This window comes from Aureobasidium melanogenum (assembly GCF_000721775.1).
Source record: "Aureobasidium melanogenum CBS 110374 unplaced genomic scaffold scaffold_37, whole genome shotgun sequence".
In the NCBI taxonomy this organism is placed as follows: Eukaryota; Fungi; Ascomycota; class Dothideomycetes; order Dothideales; family Saccotheciaceae; genus Aureobasidium; species Aureobasidium melanogenum.
In genome coordinates this window covers 24,290-45,503 of record NW_024470089.1, presented here as the reverse complement: position 1 = coordinate 45,503, position 21,214 = coordinate 24,290, and the positions used below count along the sequence as shown (strand labels likewise).

The following is a 21,214-nucleotide window of genomic DNA, read 5'->3' as shown; positions in this document are numbered from 1 at the left end:
CCAAAAGTTCAACCAAGAGGCACCACTTGCATCTTCACTCAACATACATCCTTCTATTACATACGTCAACTTCAATTGTAGATATGGACAACATCATAAGATCTACGCGTATCTTCTTCGGTCAGTCAGAGATTACTTGTTAGATATCGGATAGTGTGCTGACGCACTCCAGATGACACAACTAAATCATGGCAGCGACAAAACGGGTTGGACGATGCGTCCTTGTTTGCGGTGAGTGATCTTATGCGATTCGAACCATGTGAGGTTCTGACTGTCAAATCAGAACAACCTGCACGAGGGCGTCAATGTGATGTGAACTTGTCTCTACGTGCTTGTTGATAAGGAGAGTTTCTAACCACAAGACTAGCTTCACAGAGTTGAAGCCGATACTCAGATCTCTTGATACTCAAGAGCACTGGTCTTCAAGATTGGGAATACCTAACGCTTTTTGGTCAGAAACAAGCGCTCGTCACAATGGATATTTTGGCTGTTCGACATTTCCTTACAGCAAGAGCAAGGCTTTGATTCGATATGGTATGTTGTGACCTATGCAGATTTCAGTTTCGTTTCCAGTCAACACAACTGATCGTTGAGTATTGGCAGATACAATGTTTCGTCTCATTGTTAAAAAGCTCAAGCCACAAAATGAAGAAAAGATCGAGCCACGGAAGAAAGAAAAGATCGAGCCACAGAAGAAAGAAAAGAACTATTATTGGATAGAGATGGGTTACTTCACCAGATGGACCGACAGAAGTAATCTACTCGTCTGCTTTAATACCCCAGAAGAGTTTCGGCAGCAGTTCGTGGATACTCTACAAGCTCGTCAGAACGATGCAGGCGAGTGTGCCCACAAGCCATACGCACTTCACATCATTTTGATGGACTTTTTGATTCACATCTACGACCAAAGCATTTGGGACATGTCAAACAAAGTCCGTGAAATAGAAGAGGTGCGTGCTTTCTGAGACTCTGACTGTATCCTCAAGAAACTGACTGCTACAAACTAACAGCACCGCGAATTCCAGACGAACGAGGATTATCCGGGGCTGCATGAGGTGGCCCGTCACACAGCTCACGCAACTGAAACAGTACAGGTAGCTGGCAATGTAATCGAACGTATGGCGTCTGAGTGTGAAGCTCTGGCAGAAAGAGAAACCGATGATGATGCGGAGCAAGCAATGTATGAACGACTCGAATCTTTGAGGATGCACCACAGTATGATGCTAGGAGTTGCGGCTCGCTCGATCTCGAATGAGAAAAGACTGAGCAATGAAATCAATCTGGTAAAGTTGACTCTGCCTAAATAACCATCACTCGCTCACTGATGCTTTGCTAGCTGTTCAACACGATGGCTCAAAAGGACAATGGTGTCAATTTTCAAATTGCGCGCGCCACCAAAGCTGACGGCGTCGCCATGAAAACTATCGCAATTGTTACCTTGACTTTTCTACCTGCAACATATGTTTCTGCAATATTTGGTATGAACCTGTTCAGCTACAACCCAGACACCCATGGCGGCCACATAACCTATTCTCCTGACCTCTGGCTCTACTTCGTTGTCTCTATACCTTTGACAGCCGCAGTATTGACTATCTGGTGGGTATGGCAGAGACGAGAGGAGAAGGCTGGGGACCTGGAGCATGGGAGTGAGAAAGCTAACAAGAGCGTTGGCACCGAACCATAGTCTTCAAGATCTAAATAGGAGGGTTGATGTCGATGGGAAGAAATTGGAGCTCGAGATTTCTAGCCTAGCGGTGATTGGTCGGTTCTAGCATGTGATACAGTCTCTTTAGGAACATAAGTAGAGATAGAGGGGAGCAGTCAGTTTCATCAGGTCGAGATCATCATAGATCCCTTAAAGTACGATCCTCGCGGACGAGTTTTCTCCATGTGTTCCTTTTCCACGGTCGAGTAAGCGTTCTCTGCAGCATCTTCATCCTCGACATTCGATCTTGCTCTCGCCTTCTTCCTGAATTGTTGCCATATCCAGTACAGCACAAACATAATCAGCGTGAAAACGATCGATATAACGAAATAAATCCAGAGGTCGTGAGAGTATGTAATGTGGCCCTGATGTTCATCCGGACTGAAGTTGAAGAAGTTCATGCCTAGCAGCGCCTTCGGGTGGTGGTTAGTGACATAGTAAGAGGGGTTGAGGTGTATACTTACAGAGACAAATGTTGCTGGTAAAAAGGTCATGGTTACGTATGCAATGGCCTTCATAGATGCACTATCTTCTCTAGCCAATGCTGCAATCATCTGGTTGAATCTGCGATCGAGTCCGGATGACACATTTAAGGTCTACGATGTGTTAGAATGTCAGATAAGTCGGGCGAAATCAATGTGATTGTGACGTTACCAAGTCTTTCGAGTGACCAACGCGTCTGTCATTAGCAAACGCTCTGGCAAGAAATCCTTGCATCAACGTATGATGGAATTTAAAGATCTCACATCGAGAGATAAGTAGCTCTTGGTGCACGCTTGAGCGTAATGCTAGGGTCTCGCAATGTTGAGCTATACATGCGACGACCCTAGCTGCTTCTTGTGTCGCTTCGATCGAGTGAGTCGAATGTCGGGCATTCTCATCTAATTTCAGGAAAAGTTCGGTGCCCTTGTCGTTCTTCACGTCGCCTAAGCGTTAATGACTCTTCCGTATGATATCGTCGGACTGAAGTTCATACCTCTGAATGGCGATTGGAGTCGCGGATGGTCCTCGCAATACTCCAGACACCCGCGTCATAAAATCCCATAAGTTGTTCGAGCAAAAGCTGGTGCAAGCCATAGGGACCAGTCGCGGCGTCGCTGTTCTCTTCTTCGGCCAGCACATTGAGCATATTGCGGGATATATACTTGGGCGTATCGAAGCACAGCAATAGATTACGTCTCTTCGTATATGAGCTGAGAAAGGACATCTCGAACCATCGATAACCCCGCCCAGATCGAGGTGGAGAATTGACTGTCTTGACGACTATCATGCGGAACCAGGTTTGCACGTCTATGATGGTCGTTCCGGAGGAATCGCTTGCCCTAGAGGAAAAGTCTGTAGAGGTCTTTGCGCCGAAGAAGCCGTTGTGTTGAACACACGTTCTTGACCAGAACATACGTGGGATGTTTGGAAAGTGCTTGCAAAGCTCTTTTCGCAGCGAAATATCGTCAAGGAAATGCTGGATGCTCGAGAATCTTGTTTTTGTCAATCTTTGATTTGTGTATGAAACAACTTACGCTCTTACATCACGCATGTTGATACTTTATCATCCTGTTCGATATCAGGTTGTGGACAGTAGAATCTGCAACTCGTCGTTACCTCTAGTAAATCAATTATGCGCGTCTCGACTAATCGCCAGGAATGATTCAACGGTTCTGAATTCATCAGTATGCTCCAACATGCCAGTCAGATTCGTATGTAACAATACCATAGATGAGAGCCCAGACGACCGGATTGGTGTTTTTGCTGTCTGCTATGACTGATGCAGGAGGGCCCGACATGTCTTACTGGTGTAGAGATTTCTCGCAGTCGGACAGAAAGACACTTGATTTTTCAGTTGAACTTTGTCCAACCAACTTTTAATATATGCAAGTCAGCCTTGGTGGCTGGGGGCGGCGCTTCGTAGCCTGCTCTCGTGCATACACACCGTAAAAGCAACGAGTCAGCCTATGCCTTCCACTTACCAGCTTCCAAATTGAGGCTGTCATGAGATGATCTGCCGCAGATCCACATTAGAGGTGGGCAAAGGCATCTCGGCGAGTTTCAGTCAAAAGCCACAGCTACTCGTATCTTAACAAGAAAAGTCGCGAGGTAGAGATTTGGTCTGGTCGATCTAGCCTATGATTCACATCACTGCGATGAGAGCAGATGCTTCTCAACCGTCGGCCTCATACACAAATCATGTTAACAATGACAAGTGGAACGAGATGGTGGAAAGAACAGATGCTGGTGGTAATCGAATGAACGGCTGGTCTGTGCGAAACTGAGCAAAAACACCTTCGTCAACCTCCATCACTCCTTCCTCAAACGACGACCTCTTCAGAGTCGAGGGAAAGCATTCAGATCGGATAGCAACATCTGACTGCAAAGGCTGACGCGACTACATATACGATGTCAGATTACGAGTCTCAGTTGCTAGACATTCCCTTCTTGATCCTCTCTCTAGCTTTCATCAGACATTTGCCCAGCAAATTAGTGCCCCATTCTTCTCTTCTTGACAGTGCTTCCTTAGCATTAAATCCAACACCCCAGACTCTATCACTTGCACTCGCCTCTACGAGCTCCCTCTCACCAGTCAACAACAACCTCTCCCTCAGCTCTTTGTTCTGTGAAAACTTCAAATAGCTTCCTTCTTCGACAACCTTTTCTTTGATCTCGTCCCATGCATCATCATCCCAGTTTGCAACACAACGACCAAGCGCTTTCTGGTCCTTGGGGAATGGAGTCGCAAGGATAGATGCGGCCGTCGAGTCGTCGTGACGGAAGACTGCTTTCTGATGCATCATGTATTGCTCCGCGCAATTGTATGTTTGACCCGTCGAAGGATCTGTAAAAGAAGAGATATACCACTGGCTAAGATAGCCATGGGGTTCTTCGTATTCGCGGTGGAAGAGTACTGGTGGACGAATGCTTTTTTTGTTGTGCTTCTCTCGACCTCTGGAAGGTATTAATTCATTCGTCGTGCCACAAGGTGATGTCTCTGTATTTTCTGGCGGATCTTCTGTTGAATCGTTGTACTCGGATTGTTTTGCTTCTGGATGGCCTTTTGCTGATCCCGCAGGCTGCTTATTTCTCCTAACCATGATGTGTTGATACAGTAGGTCCTAGAACGCAACGGTAGAGGCTTTGAAGTGACTTCTTGAGGATCTTGTGATGATTTATCTGTTTGCAAGTCTGCGTCGAAACTGGAAGAATTAAAGTAGCAGACTGAATAGAGTCACCGCAAGCTCAAATCGACTCGCCGGCACTTGGCATGGTCAATGTACCATCGCACCTTCCAGCGTCGAGCATTTTCTTTCTCGTCTCGTCGTAAAAGAAGTTCTCAGACAGCATCAGCATGCGGCAGTACTTGGAGCTGCTGCATTAATGTATCTAATTGGTGTCTTGAACACCAGTCACAGTAGCGGGTTCTTCAGGTGCGCGCCATCGAAGATCTACAGCAAGCATTGCTGTTCATCTCATCTTGAGGTACTGTGTGACACGGATATCGAGAGCAGCTCCTTGTTAGGTGGCACAGTCAAGTCTATGATTGCGCAATGGTGTGCAAGATAAACAAAGTGAGATGTTGGGGAAAAAAAGAAGAATAAATAAAGAGAAATTGCCCCGGACAGCCCTGGTTGACAGGGGGGTCTGTGCTGATGGGCCATCCCTGAAGCGTGTCCGTAAAGCTCACGGGAGCAACATTTGAACAACAACATCTTCGCTGTTGCAGATCGCACCGACTTGTCGCAGTCTTGTTCGATATGGCACCTCTATTCGCCCTGCTCGGCCTGTTGGGCTTCTTGACTTCTTTCGTCTCAGCAACAGCCTTGACATACAAGCTTCCGCCCAATGGAAAGGAGTGCTTCTATTCACACATTGAGCAGAAGGGCGCAAAGGTTGCCTTCTACTTTGCTGTCCGTTTCTCTTTTTCAACTGCTAGCCATTTATCCATACTAACGCGACACACAGGTTCAATCAGGCGGCTCCTTCGATGGTACTTGACCAGCTCACCCTCCAACCATTACCCACGATTAACACTCTGTCACAGTCGACTACGCAGTCCACGGGCCTAGCTCAGAACCCGGAAAAGAAAAGACCATTCTGGATGGTACCAAGGAACGCCAGGGCGACTTTGTCTTCACAGCCAACGAGGTCGGCGAGTACCGCTTCTGCTTCGACAACAGCATCAGCACCTTTGCCGACAAGATGATCGACTTCGAGATCTCCATCGAGAATGAGCCTCGCGCTGCCAGCATTCCCTCCAAGCAGGGCGCCAACATTGAGCAGACTTCGGCTCTCGAAAACTCGGTCCTCAAGCTCAGCGGCCAGCTCAGCACGATCACCCGCCAGCAGAAATACTTCAGAACTCGCGAGAACAGAAACTTCTCCACCGTCAGAAGCACAGAGCAGAGAATCTTCAACTTCTCAATCATTGAGAGTTTGATGATGGTCGGCATGGCCGGTCTGCAAGTCTTTATCGTCAGAATGTTCTTCCAGACTGGGCGCAAGGGTGAGTTGCACAGAACATGCTTTCCTGCTTCTGCAAAATACTGACTTGGACAACCCAGGTTATCTCTAGAAATGTCGCGACCGGCTATCGAGTTTGCGAACACACGTATACACAAAAAGAAACGCTTTATATGCTCGTCATACTCCGTCATGCTCATTTCCACCTTCAACCCGGCCACATCCTCTCGCAACGTCTATGATCCTGCCATGCAATGCTATGCCCTGCCAATCCTTCAATGCCTCACACGACGAACCTCACGCGACCATCTTTCCGTCCTCAATGACCATGTACTCGTCTCCAACCATCATCTTCATCTCCTCCTCGACCATAAAGTTGTCATGATCACCCGTCAAGGCTTTACTGGCTGGATCATACATGAAGCGTGCAAATGCCATGTAATCAGGAAACACAAACGTGCAGATAGCGTCGTACGCTAAGAGATTTGCTTTGCCTTTGAGCATGTCTTGCATTATGTTTCTGTCGCGTTGGAGATGGTAGGTCTGTTGCATGAGTCTTGGTAACTCAATATGTGTGAAAGGTCTATGCTTACGAGACTGTATGTAATACACCCGTGCTTCATCAAGACTTCTTTGGCCATCTCGGCGTGCTTGGTATTGTAATGTGATATAAAGTCTGCATCGCTTAAGCCTGGCTTCTTCTTGACTAGAATTGTTGCTTTAACAACTTTGCGAAAGCCTGTTGTGTTTGGATAGCCCGCTTCTAGAACCATGATGGTGATAAAGCGATGAAATATGATCTTTCTGGCGAGGAGGTATGGCCGGATTGGTCAGGCAAGTAGTCAGTGGACAGTACAGGAATGATCTAGAAATGTTCTCGGAGAATAATACCTATGTGAATCGAGTTGCCATTGTCTTCGGATGGAGGGGTGCTCCGATGGTGAGAGCGGCGTTAATCGGCGTTTGCAAGTCACCCATGATTAACACACCAAATTGCAGTAACTGTTAAACATCTCACCACTCAGGCTTCTTCATTCTTCGTCTCCACCTTCGAAGGCACTGCCAACAATGGATGAACAATCAACAACATCAGTCTCTCAAGAAACTTACGACCCCTATCGTATACCACTCTTTACCTATGTGACACGCACATCTTCTACCTCCTACACGACAGACATTCGCCTCTTCTTTGCCATCACAGCCTTGACTGCGGTCATTGTGTATGCAAGAGGTTTTGGATGGGAGTTTATGTTGCTGCTTCTGGCTGGAGGAATGGCAGTATGGAAAACTGCAAAACCGAGAGAGGGCATGGAATTCAAGAGAGTGAGGCGGGCATTGAGAGCATAAGACTGGGGATCCAGAAGCTCTTAAATGCTGTAGCATTGCTCGAAGAACGTTTTTGACAGGTAGCATGACCCTGCGAATAGAGAAAGATACATATCCGACTATGGTTCTCTAAGCTTCGTGACGAGCGTATAGCCTCTAAACCTATGATTGATGTAAGTGTCCCCTGGCATCCTCTTGTCACAAACTCCTCGGTCGATACGCTCGCTACTATTGAGCCCATCGGGTTTAATCACCCTGCCTATATCCTCCCACCTCTCGTACTCCATCGTACAGTCGATTAATGGTGGTATATAGAAACAAATCTCCTTGTCCCTCTCCATCTGCTCCTTTGCTCTGGCGCAAGCACGTCTGCCCATTATACTGGTCTGTTTCTCTGTTGGATGACATTTTTCATGATGCTTTCTGGCAAGGGTGGCAGAGATACCGTAATCTTGGTAACAAGCACGGAGGAACTCCAGTCCCAATGTACCAGCCTCGAACTCTACAGCGTGCTGTGAGCAAGCATAAGCCAATGCAGGCTCACAAACACCGGTTTCGGAGTGTGTCCTCACTACACGTTTCGAACATGGTGATTCGCCCAGTAGAACGGCTAGCTCGGGCATGGTTTTGATAATGTATTCGTCCAGAATCATTGGCAAGAAGTATGGTGTGTCCCAAGGCAACACAAACCCGAGATTGTCATCCAACGTGTTCTTCAGAGTGTTGACGACCATGCTGATTGAAGTTCCAACGACAAGATTGAGAGTAGATGATAATGGGAGTTTGTCGAGCTGTAGCCATAACCAGGCGAGAAAGGATTGAAGGAGCAGTAGTCCTACGCTTGTACGAAGGAAGTAGTTAGGTATCAGTCGCATGATGGAGATAATGGCGAAAGAGGAGGGGAATGAGAGTATAGATCACGAAGACACTCTGTCTTTCAAAATGTTCTGTCTCGCTCTGCAATCGATTCATGAATGATTTGGGATCGACAACTTTCTATCTGAAAATAGTAGTACTGGCAATCCTTCTCGGGAATAAGGCTACCGAGCGACTCCGACGGCTCTCGGCTCGCAGCAAGAGATGCATTTTACCAAAATAGAGGGTAGCATGAGGAAAAGAATGCGAGTTGGAGTCGCTATGGACTTCGACATGTCTCATCGACGTTGTTGACAAAAAGCAAAACAATGTGCTCTCCATCAGGGAATCGAACCCTGGTCTCCCGCGCTTGACGAGATTTTACTCTTGACAAGCGGAAATCATGACCACTAGACCAATGAAGATATGCCAGCTGTGCTGGTATTGGTTGATGGAAAAGAATTTGTTTCTGATAATATATACTCACCAATATCAGAGTCGCTTGCCTGGCCGTCTATCTCCGTGAATCTCCGTGAATCATGCAGGCGCATCCACTTAGGGCTGGCATCAAAACACGAGTCTATGCCGTTGAGGTCCAATCCTGCCTCAAGGAACGAGTCTTGAGTGCCCGCTCCTATTAGGGTTGGCAGACAGAAATTCGTTGACTGCTTTTGTGCGTCGACGTTCGTTTTGCCTTCGAAGACGCGGCTGGTTCAACGACGGAAAAGGGATTTTATCGAGTCCCATTTGGCATTCCCATGATTCTTTGAAACAGTCTCGGCCCTAAACACCTTTACTCTTTGACAATCGCCACGGCTCACGACACGAGCTCGTTATATTTCAACTACTCCACGCTCCTCTGCACATCTGCTCACCGAATCTGCTTGGCCACCGTTCTGATTTTTCTACTAACGCTCCTTGATCGTCATTTGCTCGGCCGAGTTCTATTTGCGACGCCATAACACTTTCTCTTATCAAATAGTCACTTGGACTGAAGCCATCGATCAAAGGTCGGACCCAACTTTCGCGGGGCAGGAACACCTCACCTCCACTCGACGCGCGCGAGCGCCGCGATTGCTCTGTCTTCAGCGGCCATCAATGCGCCGGCCAGTGTTGCTGTCGCCTTTGCTGGTGTTGCCGAGCCTGCTAGGCTTGACTGACGCCATTAGCCCGACGTTTCCCAATGGGACGGAGCAAGACAACAATGGCACTGACACAGACGCACAAACAGCCAAGAGCAGGTCTGAATCTATTGACCTTGACAGCTTCTGCTCTGCGCAATTGAGCAGTTTTACTGCGACATACAAGAGTACCGAGATTGCTACTAGCAGGTGGACTTGGTACGAAGGGTTTGGACCCACCGATTCTCTGGGCGATCTGACTGGTTCTGTCACTTCTCAAACCTATTGGACCAGTACTTTCTTATGTAAGTTGTGTACAATCGAAATGCGTGTCCTGCTTTCTTTTCATTGCCTTGTTCGATACTTTTCATTGCCGCTCTTCGCTATGTTTCTCATTCTTGCCATTTGCTCTTTATCTCGTGCTTTCAATCTCGCCAGCCTGCCTTGTTATAAGATCACATGGTCGCGTCTCGCTTCAAGGCTGGCCCCGCCATCAGAATTTAACCATGACCTATCGCGTTTTCCAAATATGCAATCTCGAGATCGAAGGTGTACAGCATGGTGCTAATCCTCAATAGATACACAATATGCCATTCGCGCGTACACACCAAAACCGCCGTGTTGTAGTTCATGTTACATGACGGCAGGAACGATCGACTTCTATTTCTGGCCGGACCAAGCGACTCCAACTGCACCAGTTTCGGGCCAACCCAGTACGAGCGTTAATGCGGACGGATTCACCTTTACATCGCCGAGTGTATATATGGCCTTCAGCTCCTTGGTCGCAAGCAACAGATGCGGTCAAGTAGGAGATGCATGGACCAATACAACGATAGCCTTCGACGCTTCAGAGATCACGACTGCACGGCCCGTCACCACTTTGACGCAATACGAGTCAGACTACGTATCTGACGGCACGACATATAGAGACATGGGCTCAGCTGTGACAACTCAGCCTCCACCAAGATCCTTGGCTTACAATGATGTAGGACAGAATTGCTCAACGATATCTGGATACGTCTATTGGCCTGACAATCCGATCAATGCGGCGAATGCAATGTATCATGATGATCCTTGTCACCCCGTCATATTGCTGCCGCCGAGGTTGATCAGTATGCAACAGCCTTGGATCGATGCAAGCTGTGGACCAGCGCCAGGAATGAGTGGAGCTTACGATCCCCCAAGAGTGTTGACACCAATGCTTACTGGCACTGAACTTGCTACACCAACGCCGTTATGGGGAGGGCGCTTGAGTGGAGATGGAGATGCTAGTCCAGCTTCCAGTGTTGAGACTGGCGCACCTAGTACGACGACGACAAGACCGGTCACCACTGGTGTGACTGCTGTCTATGAATCAACTAAGCCTTCAGCGTCGGCGGAAGGTGTTTCTACCGTCACCTTGACTGCGAATGCTGTGACGACAGCGGTTGTGATTTCTGGTCAGCATGTCGGCACTGATTCAGTCACTGGTATGGCCGGAGCTATTCTAAGTGGCCTTGGAGGCATCGGGTCCGGGTCTAGATCTGGATTTGCATCTGAATCTGAGTCTGAATCTGATGCTGGAGAAAGCGCATCCAGATGGAATCCCACACAGGCCGTTGCCGTATCTGATTTCACTGCTTCTGCTGCCATCTCACCATCCGGTAGCGTAAGTGGCAAGAAAGTTTCAAGCAGCAACATCAACAACAAGAGCCCGTCCTCTGGTTCCGGCACGGCTAGCGGCACTACGAACGTCGGCTCGGCGGCTGCTACGCAAAGTGGTGCAGCGTCAACTATTGCGCCCACAAATTCGGCTATGGCTATTTGGTCATTCCTTGCACCAATCTTCTTCCTGTGGATATGATATCTCACGCATGGGTCCGGTTGCTTTCTCATGGATTCATTATATACTGTTAATACTTTTCATTTGTTGTATCTAGATGGCGGTCTTTTCTGGTCTTAAGATATCCACATTTTAGCTTCTGGCGTTTCTACGGATAAAAGCGGATCTGGGTGTATATAACTGTAGTTGTTTGGTTTTCTTCTTCCTTTTCCCTACCGCATTGCAAAAGAAATAGTGCCGTGCTTGTTCATGTGCTTTATAAAAAATGCTCGAGTCGTGAGCGAGTTTTAATCTTGCGATCACCAACGCCACAATATCCACTAAAATTCTCACAAACCGCTTGAATGCCTGACTTGTGATGTGCTGCAATCATATTGTTATCAGTCTATCAATATAGTCATGGATCTGGTTATCGATGATGGGATCTATCAGCAACCAGGGTGATGCTGTTGACAAGCTGGGCACGAGAGTTTGCTCAGACAGCAAACACGTCGTCATGGACAACAGTCCGTGACGCGATGGTCGCGAGATCATGGCCGTTCGCGTCTGTCTCGCATTCACCTCTGAACCGCTCCTACAACTCCCCATTGACGCCGACGACATGGCTCAGTCGACACAGGTCTCCGTCTCCGAACCGGCCGTCGAGAACGCCATGCCTCATTCTCCCGTGCTCGCCGCCAAACGGTCACACGATCAAGTCGAACCCATCGCAGATGCTGCGCCGACGTTGAAGAAAGTCAAGACGAACGACGACACTCTCGAAGCCAATGGACCTGAGGATATACAGATGAGAGACATTCAGGAGGTGGAGGGTAGAAAGAAGACGCAAGAGACAGAAATCAATGCTGCCCTGGCTATGCTGGACGACGGAGTCAAAGAGTCTGATGCTGCTAGTGGAAGAAGCGAGTGGTGTATGGCCTTGGGAGAGCTTTGAGACTGTCGAGTGTCGGTTGCCTGAACGACAATTGAAACCTGACAGTTTATGAAGATGATATTACTCCGCATCACACTCGCGAGCCAGAGCCTCGCGGAACATCGAGCCTACAATGACTCGAGTGTGAGATGGACACAAGTACGTTTGCCCGCACCGTTCACTGATCTTGCAGGAGAAGAGCTCCAAGACAAAGGCCACGGCGGGAAACAGTGCATTGGCGGGTGCATTTGCGTGTGTATGCGAGAGCCTGCACATGAGAAGATGCTGCGAAGATCTAGAGGCTACTCAGATTGAAAGCAAAAGCTAGCAGAGATGAAATAAAGCATCAAGAATATGCAACTATTCGTACTCGAGTAGAAAGAAAATCGAGCTCCAAAATACTTCCAGCCCCCAAAGCTTTCGTGGTGCTCCAGTACTACATGCTTTGAAGTCATGATACGTACCTATATCAGTTTGGACATCGACGAGATGTGTGTGCTGCTGTATGCATGCGGACAGTGAAGTAAACCCTGATCACCAAAAGCCCCACCAGTTTCGAGCAAAGATCGTCACTACAACGTCACATACGCCTTCCGTAAACAGACCATCATCATTGAGCAGCTTAAATACTTTCTCTCAATCTGTCTCACTCTGAAAACAACAACACACAATTCAATTACAATGTCGAACAGCAACTACCAACTCAGTGAGGTCTTTGATGTCAAGAGCAAGGTCGCCTTGGTCACCGGCGGTGGCTCTGGTATCGGCTTGATGGTATCTCAGCACAACTGATCATTTAATCGAATACATAGAACTGACATCTCCAGGCCACTCAAGCACTTGCTACCAACGGAGCCAAGGTCTACATTGTTGGCCGTACTGAGGACAAGCTCAAGACGGTTCAGCAGACTTACGGAAAGGACATCTCTGGTGAAATCGTTCCCATCGTTGGCGACGTCACCAAGAAGAGCGAGATTGAGAAGCTCGTCAAGGAGATTGAGACCAAGGAGGGTTACCTAGACATTCTTGTCAACAGTATGTCAATATGTGCCTCTCCAAATGAACTACAGCTAATAATTCATTAGACGCCGGTATTGACGCTGGCAAGCTCACTCCCGATGGCAAGACCGCTGAGGAGATGAAGAAGAACCTCTTCGACGAGGACACGTAAGTGTTAATAATAATTCTTTGCTGACACTGTGACTGACATTCTCATCAGCTTCGAGGACTGGAGTGACCTCTACACTACTAACGTCATTGCACCATTCTTCCTCAGCACTGCCTTCCTGCCTCTCATTCAGAAGGCTACTGAGCGCACACACGGCTGGAGCGGTACCATCATCAACATCTCCTCCATTTCCGGTCTCGTCCGCATTTCCCAAGGTCACTTCAACTACAACGCCTCTAAGGGTGCTGTCGTTCATCTCAACAAGATGCTTTCGGCTGAGATCCAGAGCAGCGGTCTCAAGATCCGTGTCAACGCTATTGCTCCTGGTGTCTTCCCTTCAGAAATGACCACTGGCGAGAGCAAGGATGACCAGAAGAGCGAGCTCCCAAAGGAACACAAGGGAGGACTGCCTTCGCAGAGACCTGGCAAGGACAAGGACATGGCTGCTGCTATTTTGTTTGCCGCAAGCTGCCAGTACTTGAACGGCCAGAACATCCCTGTTGATGGTGGCTACCTGATCCAGACTGGTACCTAGACTGCAGGGACACGACGTACTTACGAAGTATGATGATGATGTTTCATGATTAGGAAGCAAGTAGTAGCAGTGCCAAAAACCAGATTTCTGTATTCACTGGAGCAAAATCAACTGTCAAGATATCAACTACCTGCGTCCTCAAGATCCTCCACATCCTTTTCAGACCGCCCTGCATTGTGCCTCTTGACTTCTCTCCTCTGCCACCACCACCAAATGCACAACACGATAACTGTAAGTGGTACAGCGATCACAAAAAAGATCCACACGTCTTTCGTCGAGGTCAGTCGCCCGCCAGGTGTTTTGGAATCGACGGTAAAGAAGTTCATGCCGAGGAGTGCCTGGAATGAGCTTTAGAGCTTGAAGAAGAAACAAGCGAGGCATAATAGAACGCACCGTGACAAACGTCGCCGGCAAAAATGTCAAAGTGACGACTGCGATGGTCTTCATGGCCGCACCGTCTTCCTTGGCGGACAGTGCTATTTGAGAGCTGAAGTTAGACATCTCTTTGTTGACATTACTGTCTCGTTGAGATATCACGTTCGAAAGCTTGGATCCAAGTCTTGTCAGTACTTGTCACATTGCTGTTTTGCTGAAAAACTTTGATAGAACTTACCAACACTTGTTCACTGGTCAGTCTCTTCTCAATGGACACAGACCTCGCAGACAGTCCCCTGAATAAACTATGCAAGAAATTCAGTTTTTGTACTCTCGCCGCGAGTATTGGAGTTCCTTGAGCGAGGTGGATGTATTCGCAGGCATTTTTTATGCGCTCCACAACTTCGGTGGCAATCTGTGTTGTTTCAACACTATGCGCCAGGTGTCGTGAGATCTCGAAGAGGTGTTCAAAGTTTTCGGAATTCCGAAGTTGCACCAGTCCTATTGGTTTGGAGGTGTCGTTGGCGGGAGGATCAAAGCTCGATGAGAGAGAAGATGTCGTCGAAACTCGCCTTCCTGATTCTAAGAGTCGTTGCTATGCAGTCTGTTGTCAGTCTTCTGAGCCGGAAGGAGAAGAGTGCAGCAGAGCAAGTTCGTGAGCCTCCCTGTTGCCTTTATGACTTACTTTCTCAATCCCTCGGACTTTTTTGGCCATGGCCCAAACGCTCCGATCGTACAGTTGCGCCAATTCTTCCAATAGTAGTATGTGCAATGCAAATGGACCTGTTACTTGATCGAGAGCTTTGGGCATTGTTTGATATAGATTCGCGATTGAATCTGCAGGAACGTCGAAACAGAGAAGTAGGTTCTTTGTGTCCGAGGAGGCACTCAGATAACCCGTTTCGTGCCATTCATAATCGGCAGCACCACTTGAGACCGATGTAAAACCTTGAGCTTGAGCTTTGGCAGATGATAGCATCTTCACGATTAGACGGAAGTACGTGGACACGAGTTCCTGATGGTCTGCAGCCGCTGAAGTTGTTATTTGGTCGGTGAAGGAGCTTGCATGACTAGATTCGGGAATAGGGATAAGAGTGCTAGAAGTGTGGCTGCCGAAAAAGCCATTGTGTTCTTCACATGTTTTCGACCAGAATACTGCTGGTGTATGCGGAAACCACTCCTGCAGTTTTTGTTGTCGCTCGACGTGCAGTTTTTTCTGTTGTTCGACGTTGATATTTGATTGTCTCTGTTGCTTGTCGTCGATGTTCGTACTGAATTCCTCCATGGTTGTGAAGCTATCACCTCAATCAGTATTCGTTATGTTATTATGCATCATCACCTCGCATGTGCAAGCACTCGACACACATTATACAAGCTTTGCTTTCAGAATCCTGGCGAAAGTATTAGCTTCAGGATTGAATCATCATGGAAATGAGTATAATACTTTTAGTAAAGTGAAGAGCGGTTTGCTTTCTTCATTCCATGTAGTGGGATTCTTCTTGATATCTAGGTGACCATTAGCAATCGAGAGCCCTCGAATAAGTTCTCTTAGACACGTACCACACACAAATGCTCGCACCACAGGCTCAGATACAAGAGCGGTTGAAGCATGGGTACTTGAAGCCTGAGGAGTCATGCCCTGACGAGGTGAGGCCTGAGGAGATGGAGGTGACATGGTCAATTCTCTCGCTGTTGGCTGAAGGTTAGAAGGCTAGGCGACTTCGAAGTAGAAGACTGTAGAACCAAAGATGAGATGAGGTGGTGTTTCCCATCCTCCTGTTCGCCCTCAGCCTCACTCTCAGCCTGATTTGCCTGATTGGTGGTCTGCATGGAGCCGTCTTTAGTGTATGCAAGTCAGCCGCTCGCGTCGTAGTGGCTGGAACTCCGCGCGTTCGAGTTGTCGCCGTGATGCTGTATCGTCTTGGCAAGATCGGAAACTAACATCCCATCTAGTATGTCGTGAGTTCAAGCCGATAGACATAGAGTCCTCAATTCACAGGCAAGATAATCAATCTGGTGCGCCCGACAGAATCGCGTATCGCTGAAGTGAAGCATAAATTACTCGAAAGTGACCAGTATTTCTGGGGAGCTGAACACCTATATTCCATTTTGATTTTGAGGTTGCACAGGCTCCCTATGTGAGAATTGTTCAACTATCCTCAGTGTTGGCAGAGTTGAGAGCTATCAGGTTGAACGGAGCGTCCGCCCGCAGTTCTCTCCACATCGGGAAATCCGGACCTTCGATCCTGTATATATATGCTGAGTATGCCTCCGGTCGAGAGCGACCTGATCATTGTATCGAAGCAGGAAACTCACAAGACATGACCATCGTACACATTGGTACGTGTGTCATATTGCTTTCATACCAACGAGACTCTAACCTGTTAGTATTCTTCAAGTTTCGTACCGAAGTGACGGACGAGCACAAGCAGAAATTCGTGACAGAGCTGAAGAAACTCAAATCGTTACCCTGTGTTAAAGAGCAGCGACTTGTGGTAGGAGGAGCATCCATAACAGACCCCATTGAGCGGAGCAAAGGGTTCGAATTCGCTCTTCTCAGCTTCCACGAGGACAGAGCCGCGCTCGAAGAATATCAGAAATCCGATGAACATCATCGGTAAGTGGCGGAAACGACTTTCTAGTATTGGCTGACGTTCATCGAACAGTGTCACGAGCACATATATGTTCCCTTATAAGGAGGATTTGATGAGATACGACTTCGAGGTCGATGAGGCGGATGAACATCTCTTGGGATTTTTGCCTCTTGCTGCGGCGAAGATGGCTTGATGATATGTGTAATTCTGTCCAGGTAGATAGCAGTATTCATAAGATCGGACGACCAGTGTTTCTCGATGAGTTTTCAGGCAACAGACGCACATATTGTGATTGTGAGAGTACAGGTGGCCAAGGGTGAGGAGGAGCGCTGTGGTCAAAGCGTCAAAATAGGCAGGCACAGTTGCTCACGGAAAATCCGAAGCCTCCAATGTCCCACTTCAAACGCAAGAAATCACCATGACGGGCGACAGAGCTGCGAGACGGCAATCACGAAGGTCGCAGCGCATACGTACAGCATGTTTACGCTGTCAGCAGCGCAAGATACGCGTGAAGAAAATACCGCTCGCATATGAATCGTTCTTGTGCTGACCGATCTCAAGTGCGACGGAATTTTGCCGACTTGTACTTCATGCAGCAAATCAACCAAGGAATGCGAATATCAAAGTGGGAGCGCTGTTGATAGTCAAGCACGAGCGTAGGTCAGGTTGTCCGAACTTGCAACCAATTCCATTGCTGAGAGGTGGGTCAGGCGATATACACAGCATCTTGAACATCGAATTCGTTGGCTAGAGGATATCATCAGAGACAGATGTCCTGATGTAAACCTCATGCAGGATGCGAGCATAGGAAACGCTCAAAACCCAGATGATCCCTCGGGCGCGCTGCTCGATGTTGCAATAGCTCTTGCACCAGAAGAGTTCCACGAGCCCACAGTGGGGGCCGATGTCTCGAATTTCGCTTACGATACATCGATGGACAACATTGATGCCACAGCGAACAACACCGAGGTTTCAACCAGCAATCCGCAACATGCGGACTCCAGTCTGGCCCACCAAATTGGCCTCGTGTCGCTACCCAACGGAGAGAATCCACGCTATATCGGACCATCCAGCGGTCACTTCTTCACCCAGCTTGTGTGCACAGCTAGCGCATTGACTAAGACTACAAACCCAACTCGTCTCAATCGTGGTAACATCGCCCTTCAGCGCGATAGTGCTCTTACCGAGAAGCTCCTCCGAGATATGCAAACACCGCTTCCGTCAAGCAAAGAATTGACACAGGAACTGACCCGGACGTACTTCAGAACAATTCATCAACATCTGCCGTTCTTACATGAACCAACCCATATGGGGTTAATAGAAGAAATGTTCTCATCTAGTGAGCCAGACCCAGTTGTCGCTTTTCAAGTCTACATGGTGCTTGCCATCTCGTCTATCATGCTATCACGCAGAGACAGAGTTGTGCTGCCCAGCGAAGGTTGGGCCGCAATGGCTATGTCATGCTTCGAGAAGACCCCGCTCGAGAGTTCGACTCGGGGGCTGCAGTGCCTCTTACTACTACACGTCTGGGGTATGCACAGCCCTGCAACAAAACTGAATGTTTGGTATCTCAACTACCAATGTATCGCAATGGTCGTAGATCTCGGTTTGCAGAGAGACGTCACATCTGCGTTGTCAATATCACGATTCGATCAAGAAATGCGAACGAGGCTTTTCTGGGTCGTATACAGCTTGGACAGATCTCTGTGTACAATGATGGGTCGCCCAATAGGGTTGAGAGATGAAGCATGTGACTTGAGGGTAAGTCTCATACAACATAGAGTAGTTGTGATAGTTCGATCAGCTTACTGTTTTCTAGCTTCCCGCAGATATCGATGACACAAGTTTGGCACAAGCAAATGTCAGATCCAGAACAGCCGACGAGCCTCCTAATCACATGAGCTATGCCATACACTTGTTCAAACTTGCCAGACTCAACTCGGAGATGAAGTACATCCTCCATAGCATTTCTCGAGAAACGCCAGCCTATGCTTATCCAGCAGTGCGCTGCATGAAGACCTGGCAAAGGGATATGACTAATCGTCTCGATCAATGGGCTGCTGGGATGCCACAAACGGCAGGTCCCAAAGACTATGTGGCAAAGCTCTGTGATATCCGCTATCACGTGTTGAAGACCCTACTTTTGCGGCCAAGCCCTGGCATACCTCAACCGAGCTCAGATGATTTGATGGCATGTTATAAAAGTGCTATAACAGCTATCAGGCTTTACCACGAGCTATATATCGAAAATTTGCTAGTGTTCAGTTGGGCATCTTATCATTCGATTATGATGAGTTCAGTCACAGCATTCTTTTGTATCTGGACCTGTCCATCAGTTGCACAAGACGCTGTGATTGATGAGCTTGTCTCTGATCTACGCGCAGCATCTAACATCCTCAGTGCTACAGGCGAGCATTGGCCTGGAGCGAAGCGAAGTCGTGACATTCTGGATGAGTTGTCGCACAGGACTATCAGCTGGATGATGGATCGCAAGAGCCGCAGCGATGACGGAACTCCAAATGCGAGTACGGCACCCGCTCGTGATTGTCCTGCCAATCTAGGCTCGAGAGATTATCAGGAAACCTCTCTCAGCAACCAGTCGGAAACTATTGTTACGACAGGACAACCACAAGCCAATGAGCCGGATGTGTTGATGCAACAATACATCCGAAATTGGACACCCGGTCTCGACTTCCTTCCAAATTTTGATGAAATGTCAGACCCAAGCACGGGTTTCTGGACGGGTGACATGAACACAGATACGTTCTTGCAGAATCTCTTTGACGGACTAGCTCCTATGTCGTTTTGATGCGAATGTGTTGAATCGCGTATGATCGGATCTCATCAAGACCAACCGCCAAGACATTGAGCGTTGTGCCTTCCGCTGCACGGGAAATCCGCGCTCTCAAACGGGAAATCACGACCATGCAGCGACCGTGACTCCCTTAAGAACAATGAATATCTCGACCACATTTTGAAAAACCTCAATCTAGAACCTCTACCACAAATTCCTAGGTCATAGACCTCAAACCCAATCAAATCATCGGCCTCTCCTTCAAAACCAAACACTTTCAGAAACAACAACATGGCCGAGTCCCAAACCACCACCAAAGCTATTGTCTCTCACGAGAACGCCAATACCTATGTCAAAGCTGTTCTCCAAGCCGTTGGCGTGTCTGAGCAAGATGCAATGACTATAGCTCATTGTCTCGTTGCTGCCGACCTTCGTGGCGTAGACACCCACGGCGTCAACCGCATCCCGTCCTACCTCGCCCGTATTCGCCAAGGAGTCCTCGATCCCAAAGCTCAACCCACCATTGTCAATCACACTCCTGTAGTTGCTCAAGTTGATGGCAAGAATGCTTTCGGCTTTGTAGCTGCCAGACTGGGTATGGAGAGAGCGATTGATATGGCGAAGACTTTTGGAATTGGTATGGTCAGTGTGAAGCACAGCAACCATTTCGGCATGAGTGCTTGGCTTGTGCAGCAAGCTCTAGATGCTGGGATGATGAGTTTAGTCTTCACCAACTCGTCGCCCGCCCTACCTGTTTGGGGCGGCAAGGAGAAGCTCATGGGCGTGTCGCCGATTGCTTGCGGTGCACCTGGTGCCGAGCATGATTTCATTTTGGATATGGCACCCTCAGTCGCGGCAAGAGGTAAGATCTACAAAGCCAAAAGGAGAGGCGAGAAGATACCAGTCGATTGGGCATTGGACAAGGACGGAAACAGGACCGATGATCCCAGCGCCGCACTCGAGGGTGTCATGCTGCCCATGGGAGGGCCTAAGGGATCGGCATTGTCTATCATGATGGACGTGTTCTCGGGTGTCTTATCTGGATCCGCGTTCGCTGGACATGTCACCAATCCATATGATCCTTCCAAGCCAGCGGATGTGGGTCATTTCCTCATCGCTCTGAAGCCCGACCTCTTCCTCAGCCCCGATGATTTCAAACAAAGGATGGAGCATCTTTACAACAGGGTAAGTTTGTCACCTGATACATAACGAAATGGAAAACGCGAATACTGACGGTAATCAGGTCGTGAACTGCGAGAAGATGGCAGGAGTAGATAGAATCTACTTTCCTGGAGAGATTGAACAATTAACGGAAGCAGAAAGGAAGAAGTATGGTATACCATATGTGGCAGCCGAAGTCGAAGCATTGAATGCTGAGGCAAGGCGAGTCGGTGCGCCAGACATAGTTGTGTCACAGTAGAGCTGCCACCCACGGGGATTGTGGAGAGAGTGAAGCAAAAGAAATCATTATTAGAATGAGAAAATATATACTCATCAAGCAAGACCCAAACCTGGAACCATCCAAAACCCAAGGAGAAAGCTGGGCTATCATGGTGT

The 21,214-nt window shown here is 48.2% G+C and overlaps 13 protein-coding genes across 13 annotated transcripts; 8 read left to right on the top strand and 5 right to left on the bottom strand.

The window, feature by feature from the left end:
- Window positions 1-434: 434 nt before the first annotated feature.
- On the top strand, window positions 435-1,684 carry M437DRAFT_60246 (uncharacterized protein; the record flags this gene model as incomplete). Its single annotated transcript, XM_041023720.1, has 4 exons — window positions 435-534; window positions 595-950; window positions 1,011-1,283; window positions 1,337-1,684. Coding segments are annotated over 4 exons (1,077 nt in total), but the record flags the coding sequence as incomplete, so codon positions are not given.
- Window positions 1,685-1,830: 146 nt separating this feature from the next.
- On the bottom strand, window positions 1,831-3,370 carry M437DRAFT_60267 (uncharacterized protein; the record flags this gene model as incomplete). The annotated part of the gene is made up of 6 exons (XM_041023725.1): window positions 1,831-2,118; window positions 2,170-2,301; window positions 2,360-2,620; window positions 2,682-3,180; window positions 3,231-3,256; window positions 3,305-3,370. 6 exons carry the CDS (start codon window positions 3,368-3,370, stop codon window positions 1,831-1,833), a joined length of 1,272 nt encoding a protein of 423 aa, XP_040875110.1.
- Window positions 3,371-4,113: 743 nt separating this feature from the next.
- Window positions 4,114-4,996, bottom strand: M437DRAFT_79287 (DUF1768-domain-containing protein; the record flags this gene model as incomplete). Its single annotated transcript, XM_041027148.1, has 2 exons — window positions 4,114-4,685; window positions 4,972-4,996. The coding sequence occupies 2 exons, from the start codon at window positions 4,994-4,996 to the stop codon at window positions 4,114-4,116; spliced, it is 597 nt and encodes a 198-aa protein (XP_040875109.1).
- A 452-nt stretch (window positions 4,997-5,448) lies between these two features.
- On the top strand, window positions 5,449-6,266 carry M437DRAFT_70265 (supernatant protein factor, C-terminal domain-containing protein; the record flags this gene model as incomplete). The annotated part of the gene is made up of 4 exons (XM_041025426.1): window positions 5,449-5,601; window positions 5,657-5,681; window positions 5,736-6,197; window positions 6,256-6,266. The coding sequence occupies 4 exons, from the start codon at window positions 5,449-5,451 to the stop codon at window positions 6,264-6,266; spliced, it is 651 nt and encodes a 216-aa protein (XP_040875108.1).
- A 185-nt stretch (window positions 6,267-6,451) lies between these two features.
- M437DRAFT_79285 (uncharacterized protein) lies at window positions 6,452-6,927 on the bottom strand (the record flags this gene model as incomplete). Its single annotated transcript, XM_041027147.1, has 2 exons — window positions 6,452-6,697; window positions 6,748-6,927. 2 exons carry the CDS (start codon window positions 6,925-6,927, stop codon window positions 6,452-6,454), a joined length of 426 nt encoding a protein of 141 aa, XP_040875107.1.
- Window positions 6,928-7,222: 295 nt separating this feature from the next.
- On the top strand, window positions 7,223-7,501 carry M437DRAFT_79284 (uncharacterized protein; the record flags this gene model as incomplete). Its single annotated transcript, XM_041027146.1, has 1 exon — window positions 7,223-7,501. One exon carries the CDS (start codon window positions 7,223-7,225, stop codon window positions 7,499-7,501), a length of 279 nt encoding a protein of 92 aa, XP_040875106.1.
- Window positions 7,502-7,599: 98 nt separating this feature from the next.
- On the bottom strand, window positions 7,600-8,355 carry M437DRAFT_60235 (uncharacterized protein; the record flags this gene model as incomplete). The annotated part of the gene is made up of 1 exon (XM_041023717.1): window positions 7,600-8,355. One exon carries the CDS (start codon window positions 8,353-8,355, stop codon window positions 7,600-7,602), a length of 756 nt encoding a protein of 251 aa, XP_040875105.1.
- Window positions 8,356-9,433: 1,078 nt separating this feature from the next.
- On the top strand, window positions 9,434-11,299 carry M437DRAFT_60165 (uncharacterized protein; the record flags this gene model as incomplete). The annotated part of the gene is made up of 2 exons (XM_041023704.1): window positions 9,434-9,761; window positions 10,035-11,299. 2 exons carry the CDS (start codon window positions 9,434-9,436, stop codon window positions 11,297-11,299), a joined length of 1,593 nt encoding a protein of 530 aa, XP_040875104.1.
- A 511-nt stretch (window positions 11,300-11,810) lies between these two features.
- On the top strand, window positions 11,811-12,212 carry M437DRAFT_70261 (uncharacterized protein; the record flags this gene model as incomplete). Its single annotated transcript, XM_041025425.1, has 1 exon — window positions 11,811-12,212. The coding sequence occupies one exon, from the start codon at window positions 11,811-11,813 to the stop codon at window positions 12,210-12,212; it is 402 nt and encodes a 133-aa protein (XP_040875103.1).
- A 660-nt stretch (window positions 12,213-12,872) lies between these two features.
- On the top strand, window positions 12,873-13,894 carry M437DRAFT_60179 (NAD(P)-binding protein; the record flags this gene model as incomplete). The annotated part of the gene is made up of 4 exons (XM_041023706.1): window positions 12,873-12,965; window positions 13,019-13,226; window positions 13,277-13,358; window positions 13,411-13,894. 4 exons carry the CDS (start codon window positions 12,873-12,875, stop codon window positions 13,892-13,894), a joined length of 867 nt encoding a protein of 288 aa, XP_040875102.1.
- Window positions 13,895-14,016: 122 nt separating this feature from the next.
- M437DRAFT_60273 (uncharacterized protein) lies at window positions 14,017-15,554 on the bottom strand (the record flags this gene model as incomplete). The annotated part of the gene is made up of 4 exons (XM_041023727.1): window positions 14,017-14,232; window positions 14,288-14,440; window positions 14,508-14,864; window positions 14,955-15,554. The coding sequence occupies 4 exons, from the start codon at window positions 15,552-15,554 to the stop codon at window positions 14,017-14,019; spliced, it is 1,326 nt and encodes a 441-aa protein (XP_040875101.1).
- A 1,036-nt stretch (window positions 15,555-16,590) lies between these two features.
- Window positions 16,591-19,672, top strand: M437DRAFT_79280 (uncharacterized protein; the record flags this gene model as incomplete). Its single annotated transcript, XM_041027145.1, has 6 exons — window positions 16,591-16,609; window positions 16,658-16,886; window positions 16,936-17,041; window positions 17,425-17,519; window positions 17,574-18,624; window positions 18,683-19,672. The coding sequence occupies 6 exons, from the start codon at window positions 16,591-16,593 to the stop codon at window positions 19,670-19,672; spliced, it is 2,490 nt and encodes an 829-aa protein (XP_040875100.1).
- A 276-nt stretch (window positions 19,673-19,948) lies between these two features.
- Window positions 19,949-21,077, top strand: M437DRAFT_70256 (Malate/L-lactate dehydrogenase; the record flags this gene model as incomplete). Its single annotated transcript, XM_041025424.1, has 2 exons — window positions 19,949-20,842; window positions 20,901-21,077. 2 exons carry the CDS (start codon window positions 19,949-19,951, stop codon window positions 21,075-21,077), a joined length of 1,071 nt encoding a protein of 356 aa, XP_040875099.1.
- Window positions 21,078-21,214: the final 137 nt, after the last annotated feature.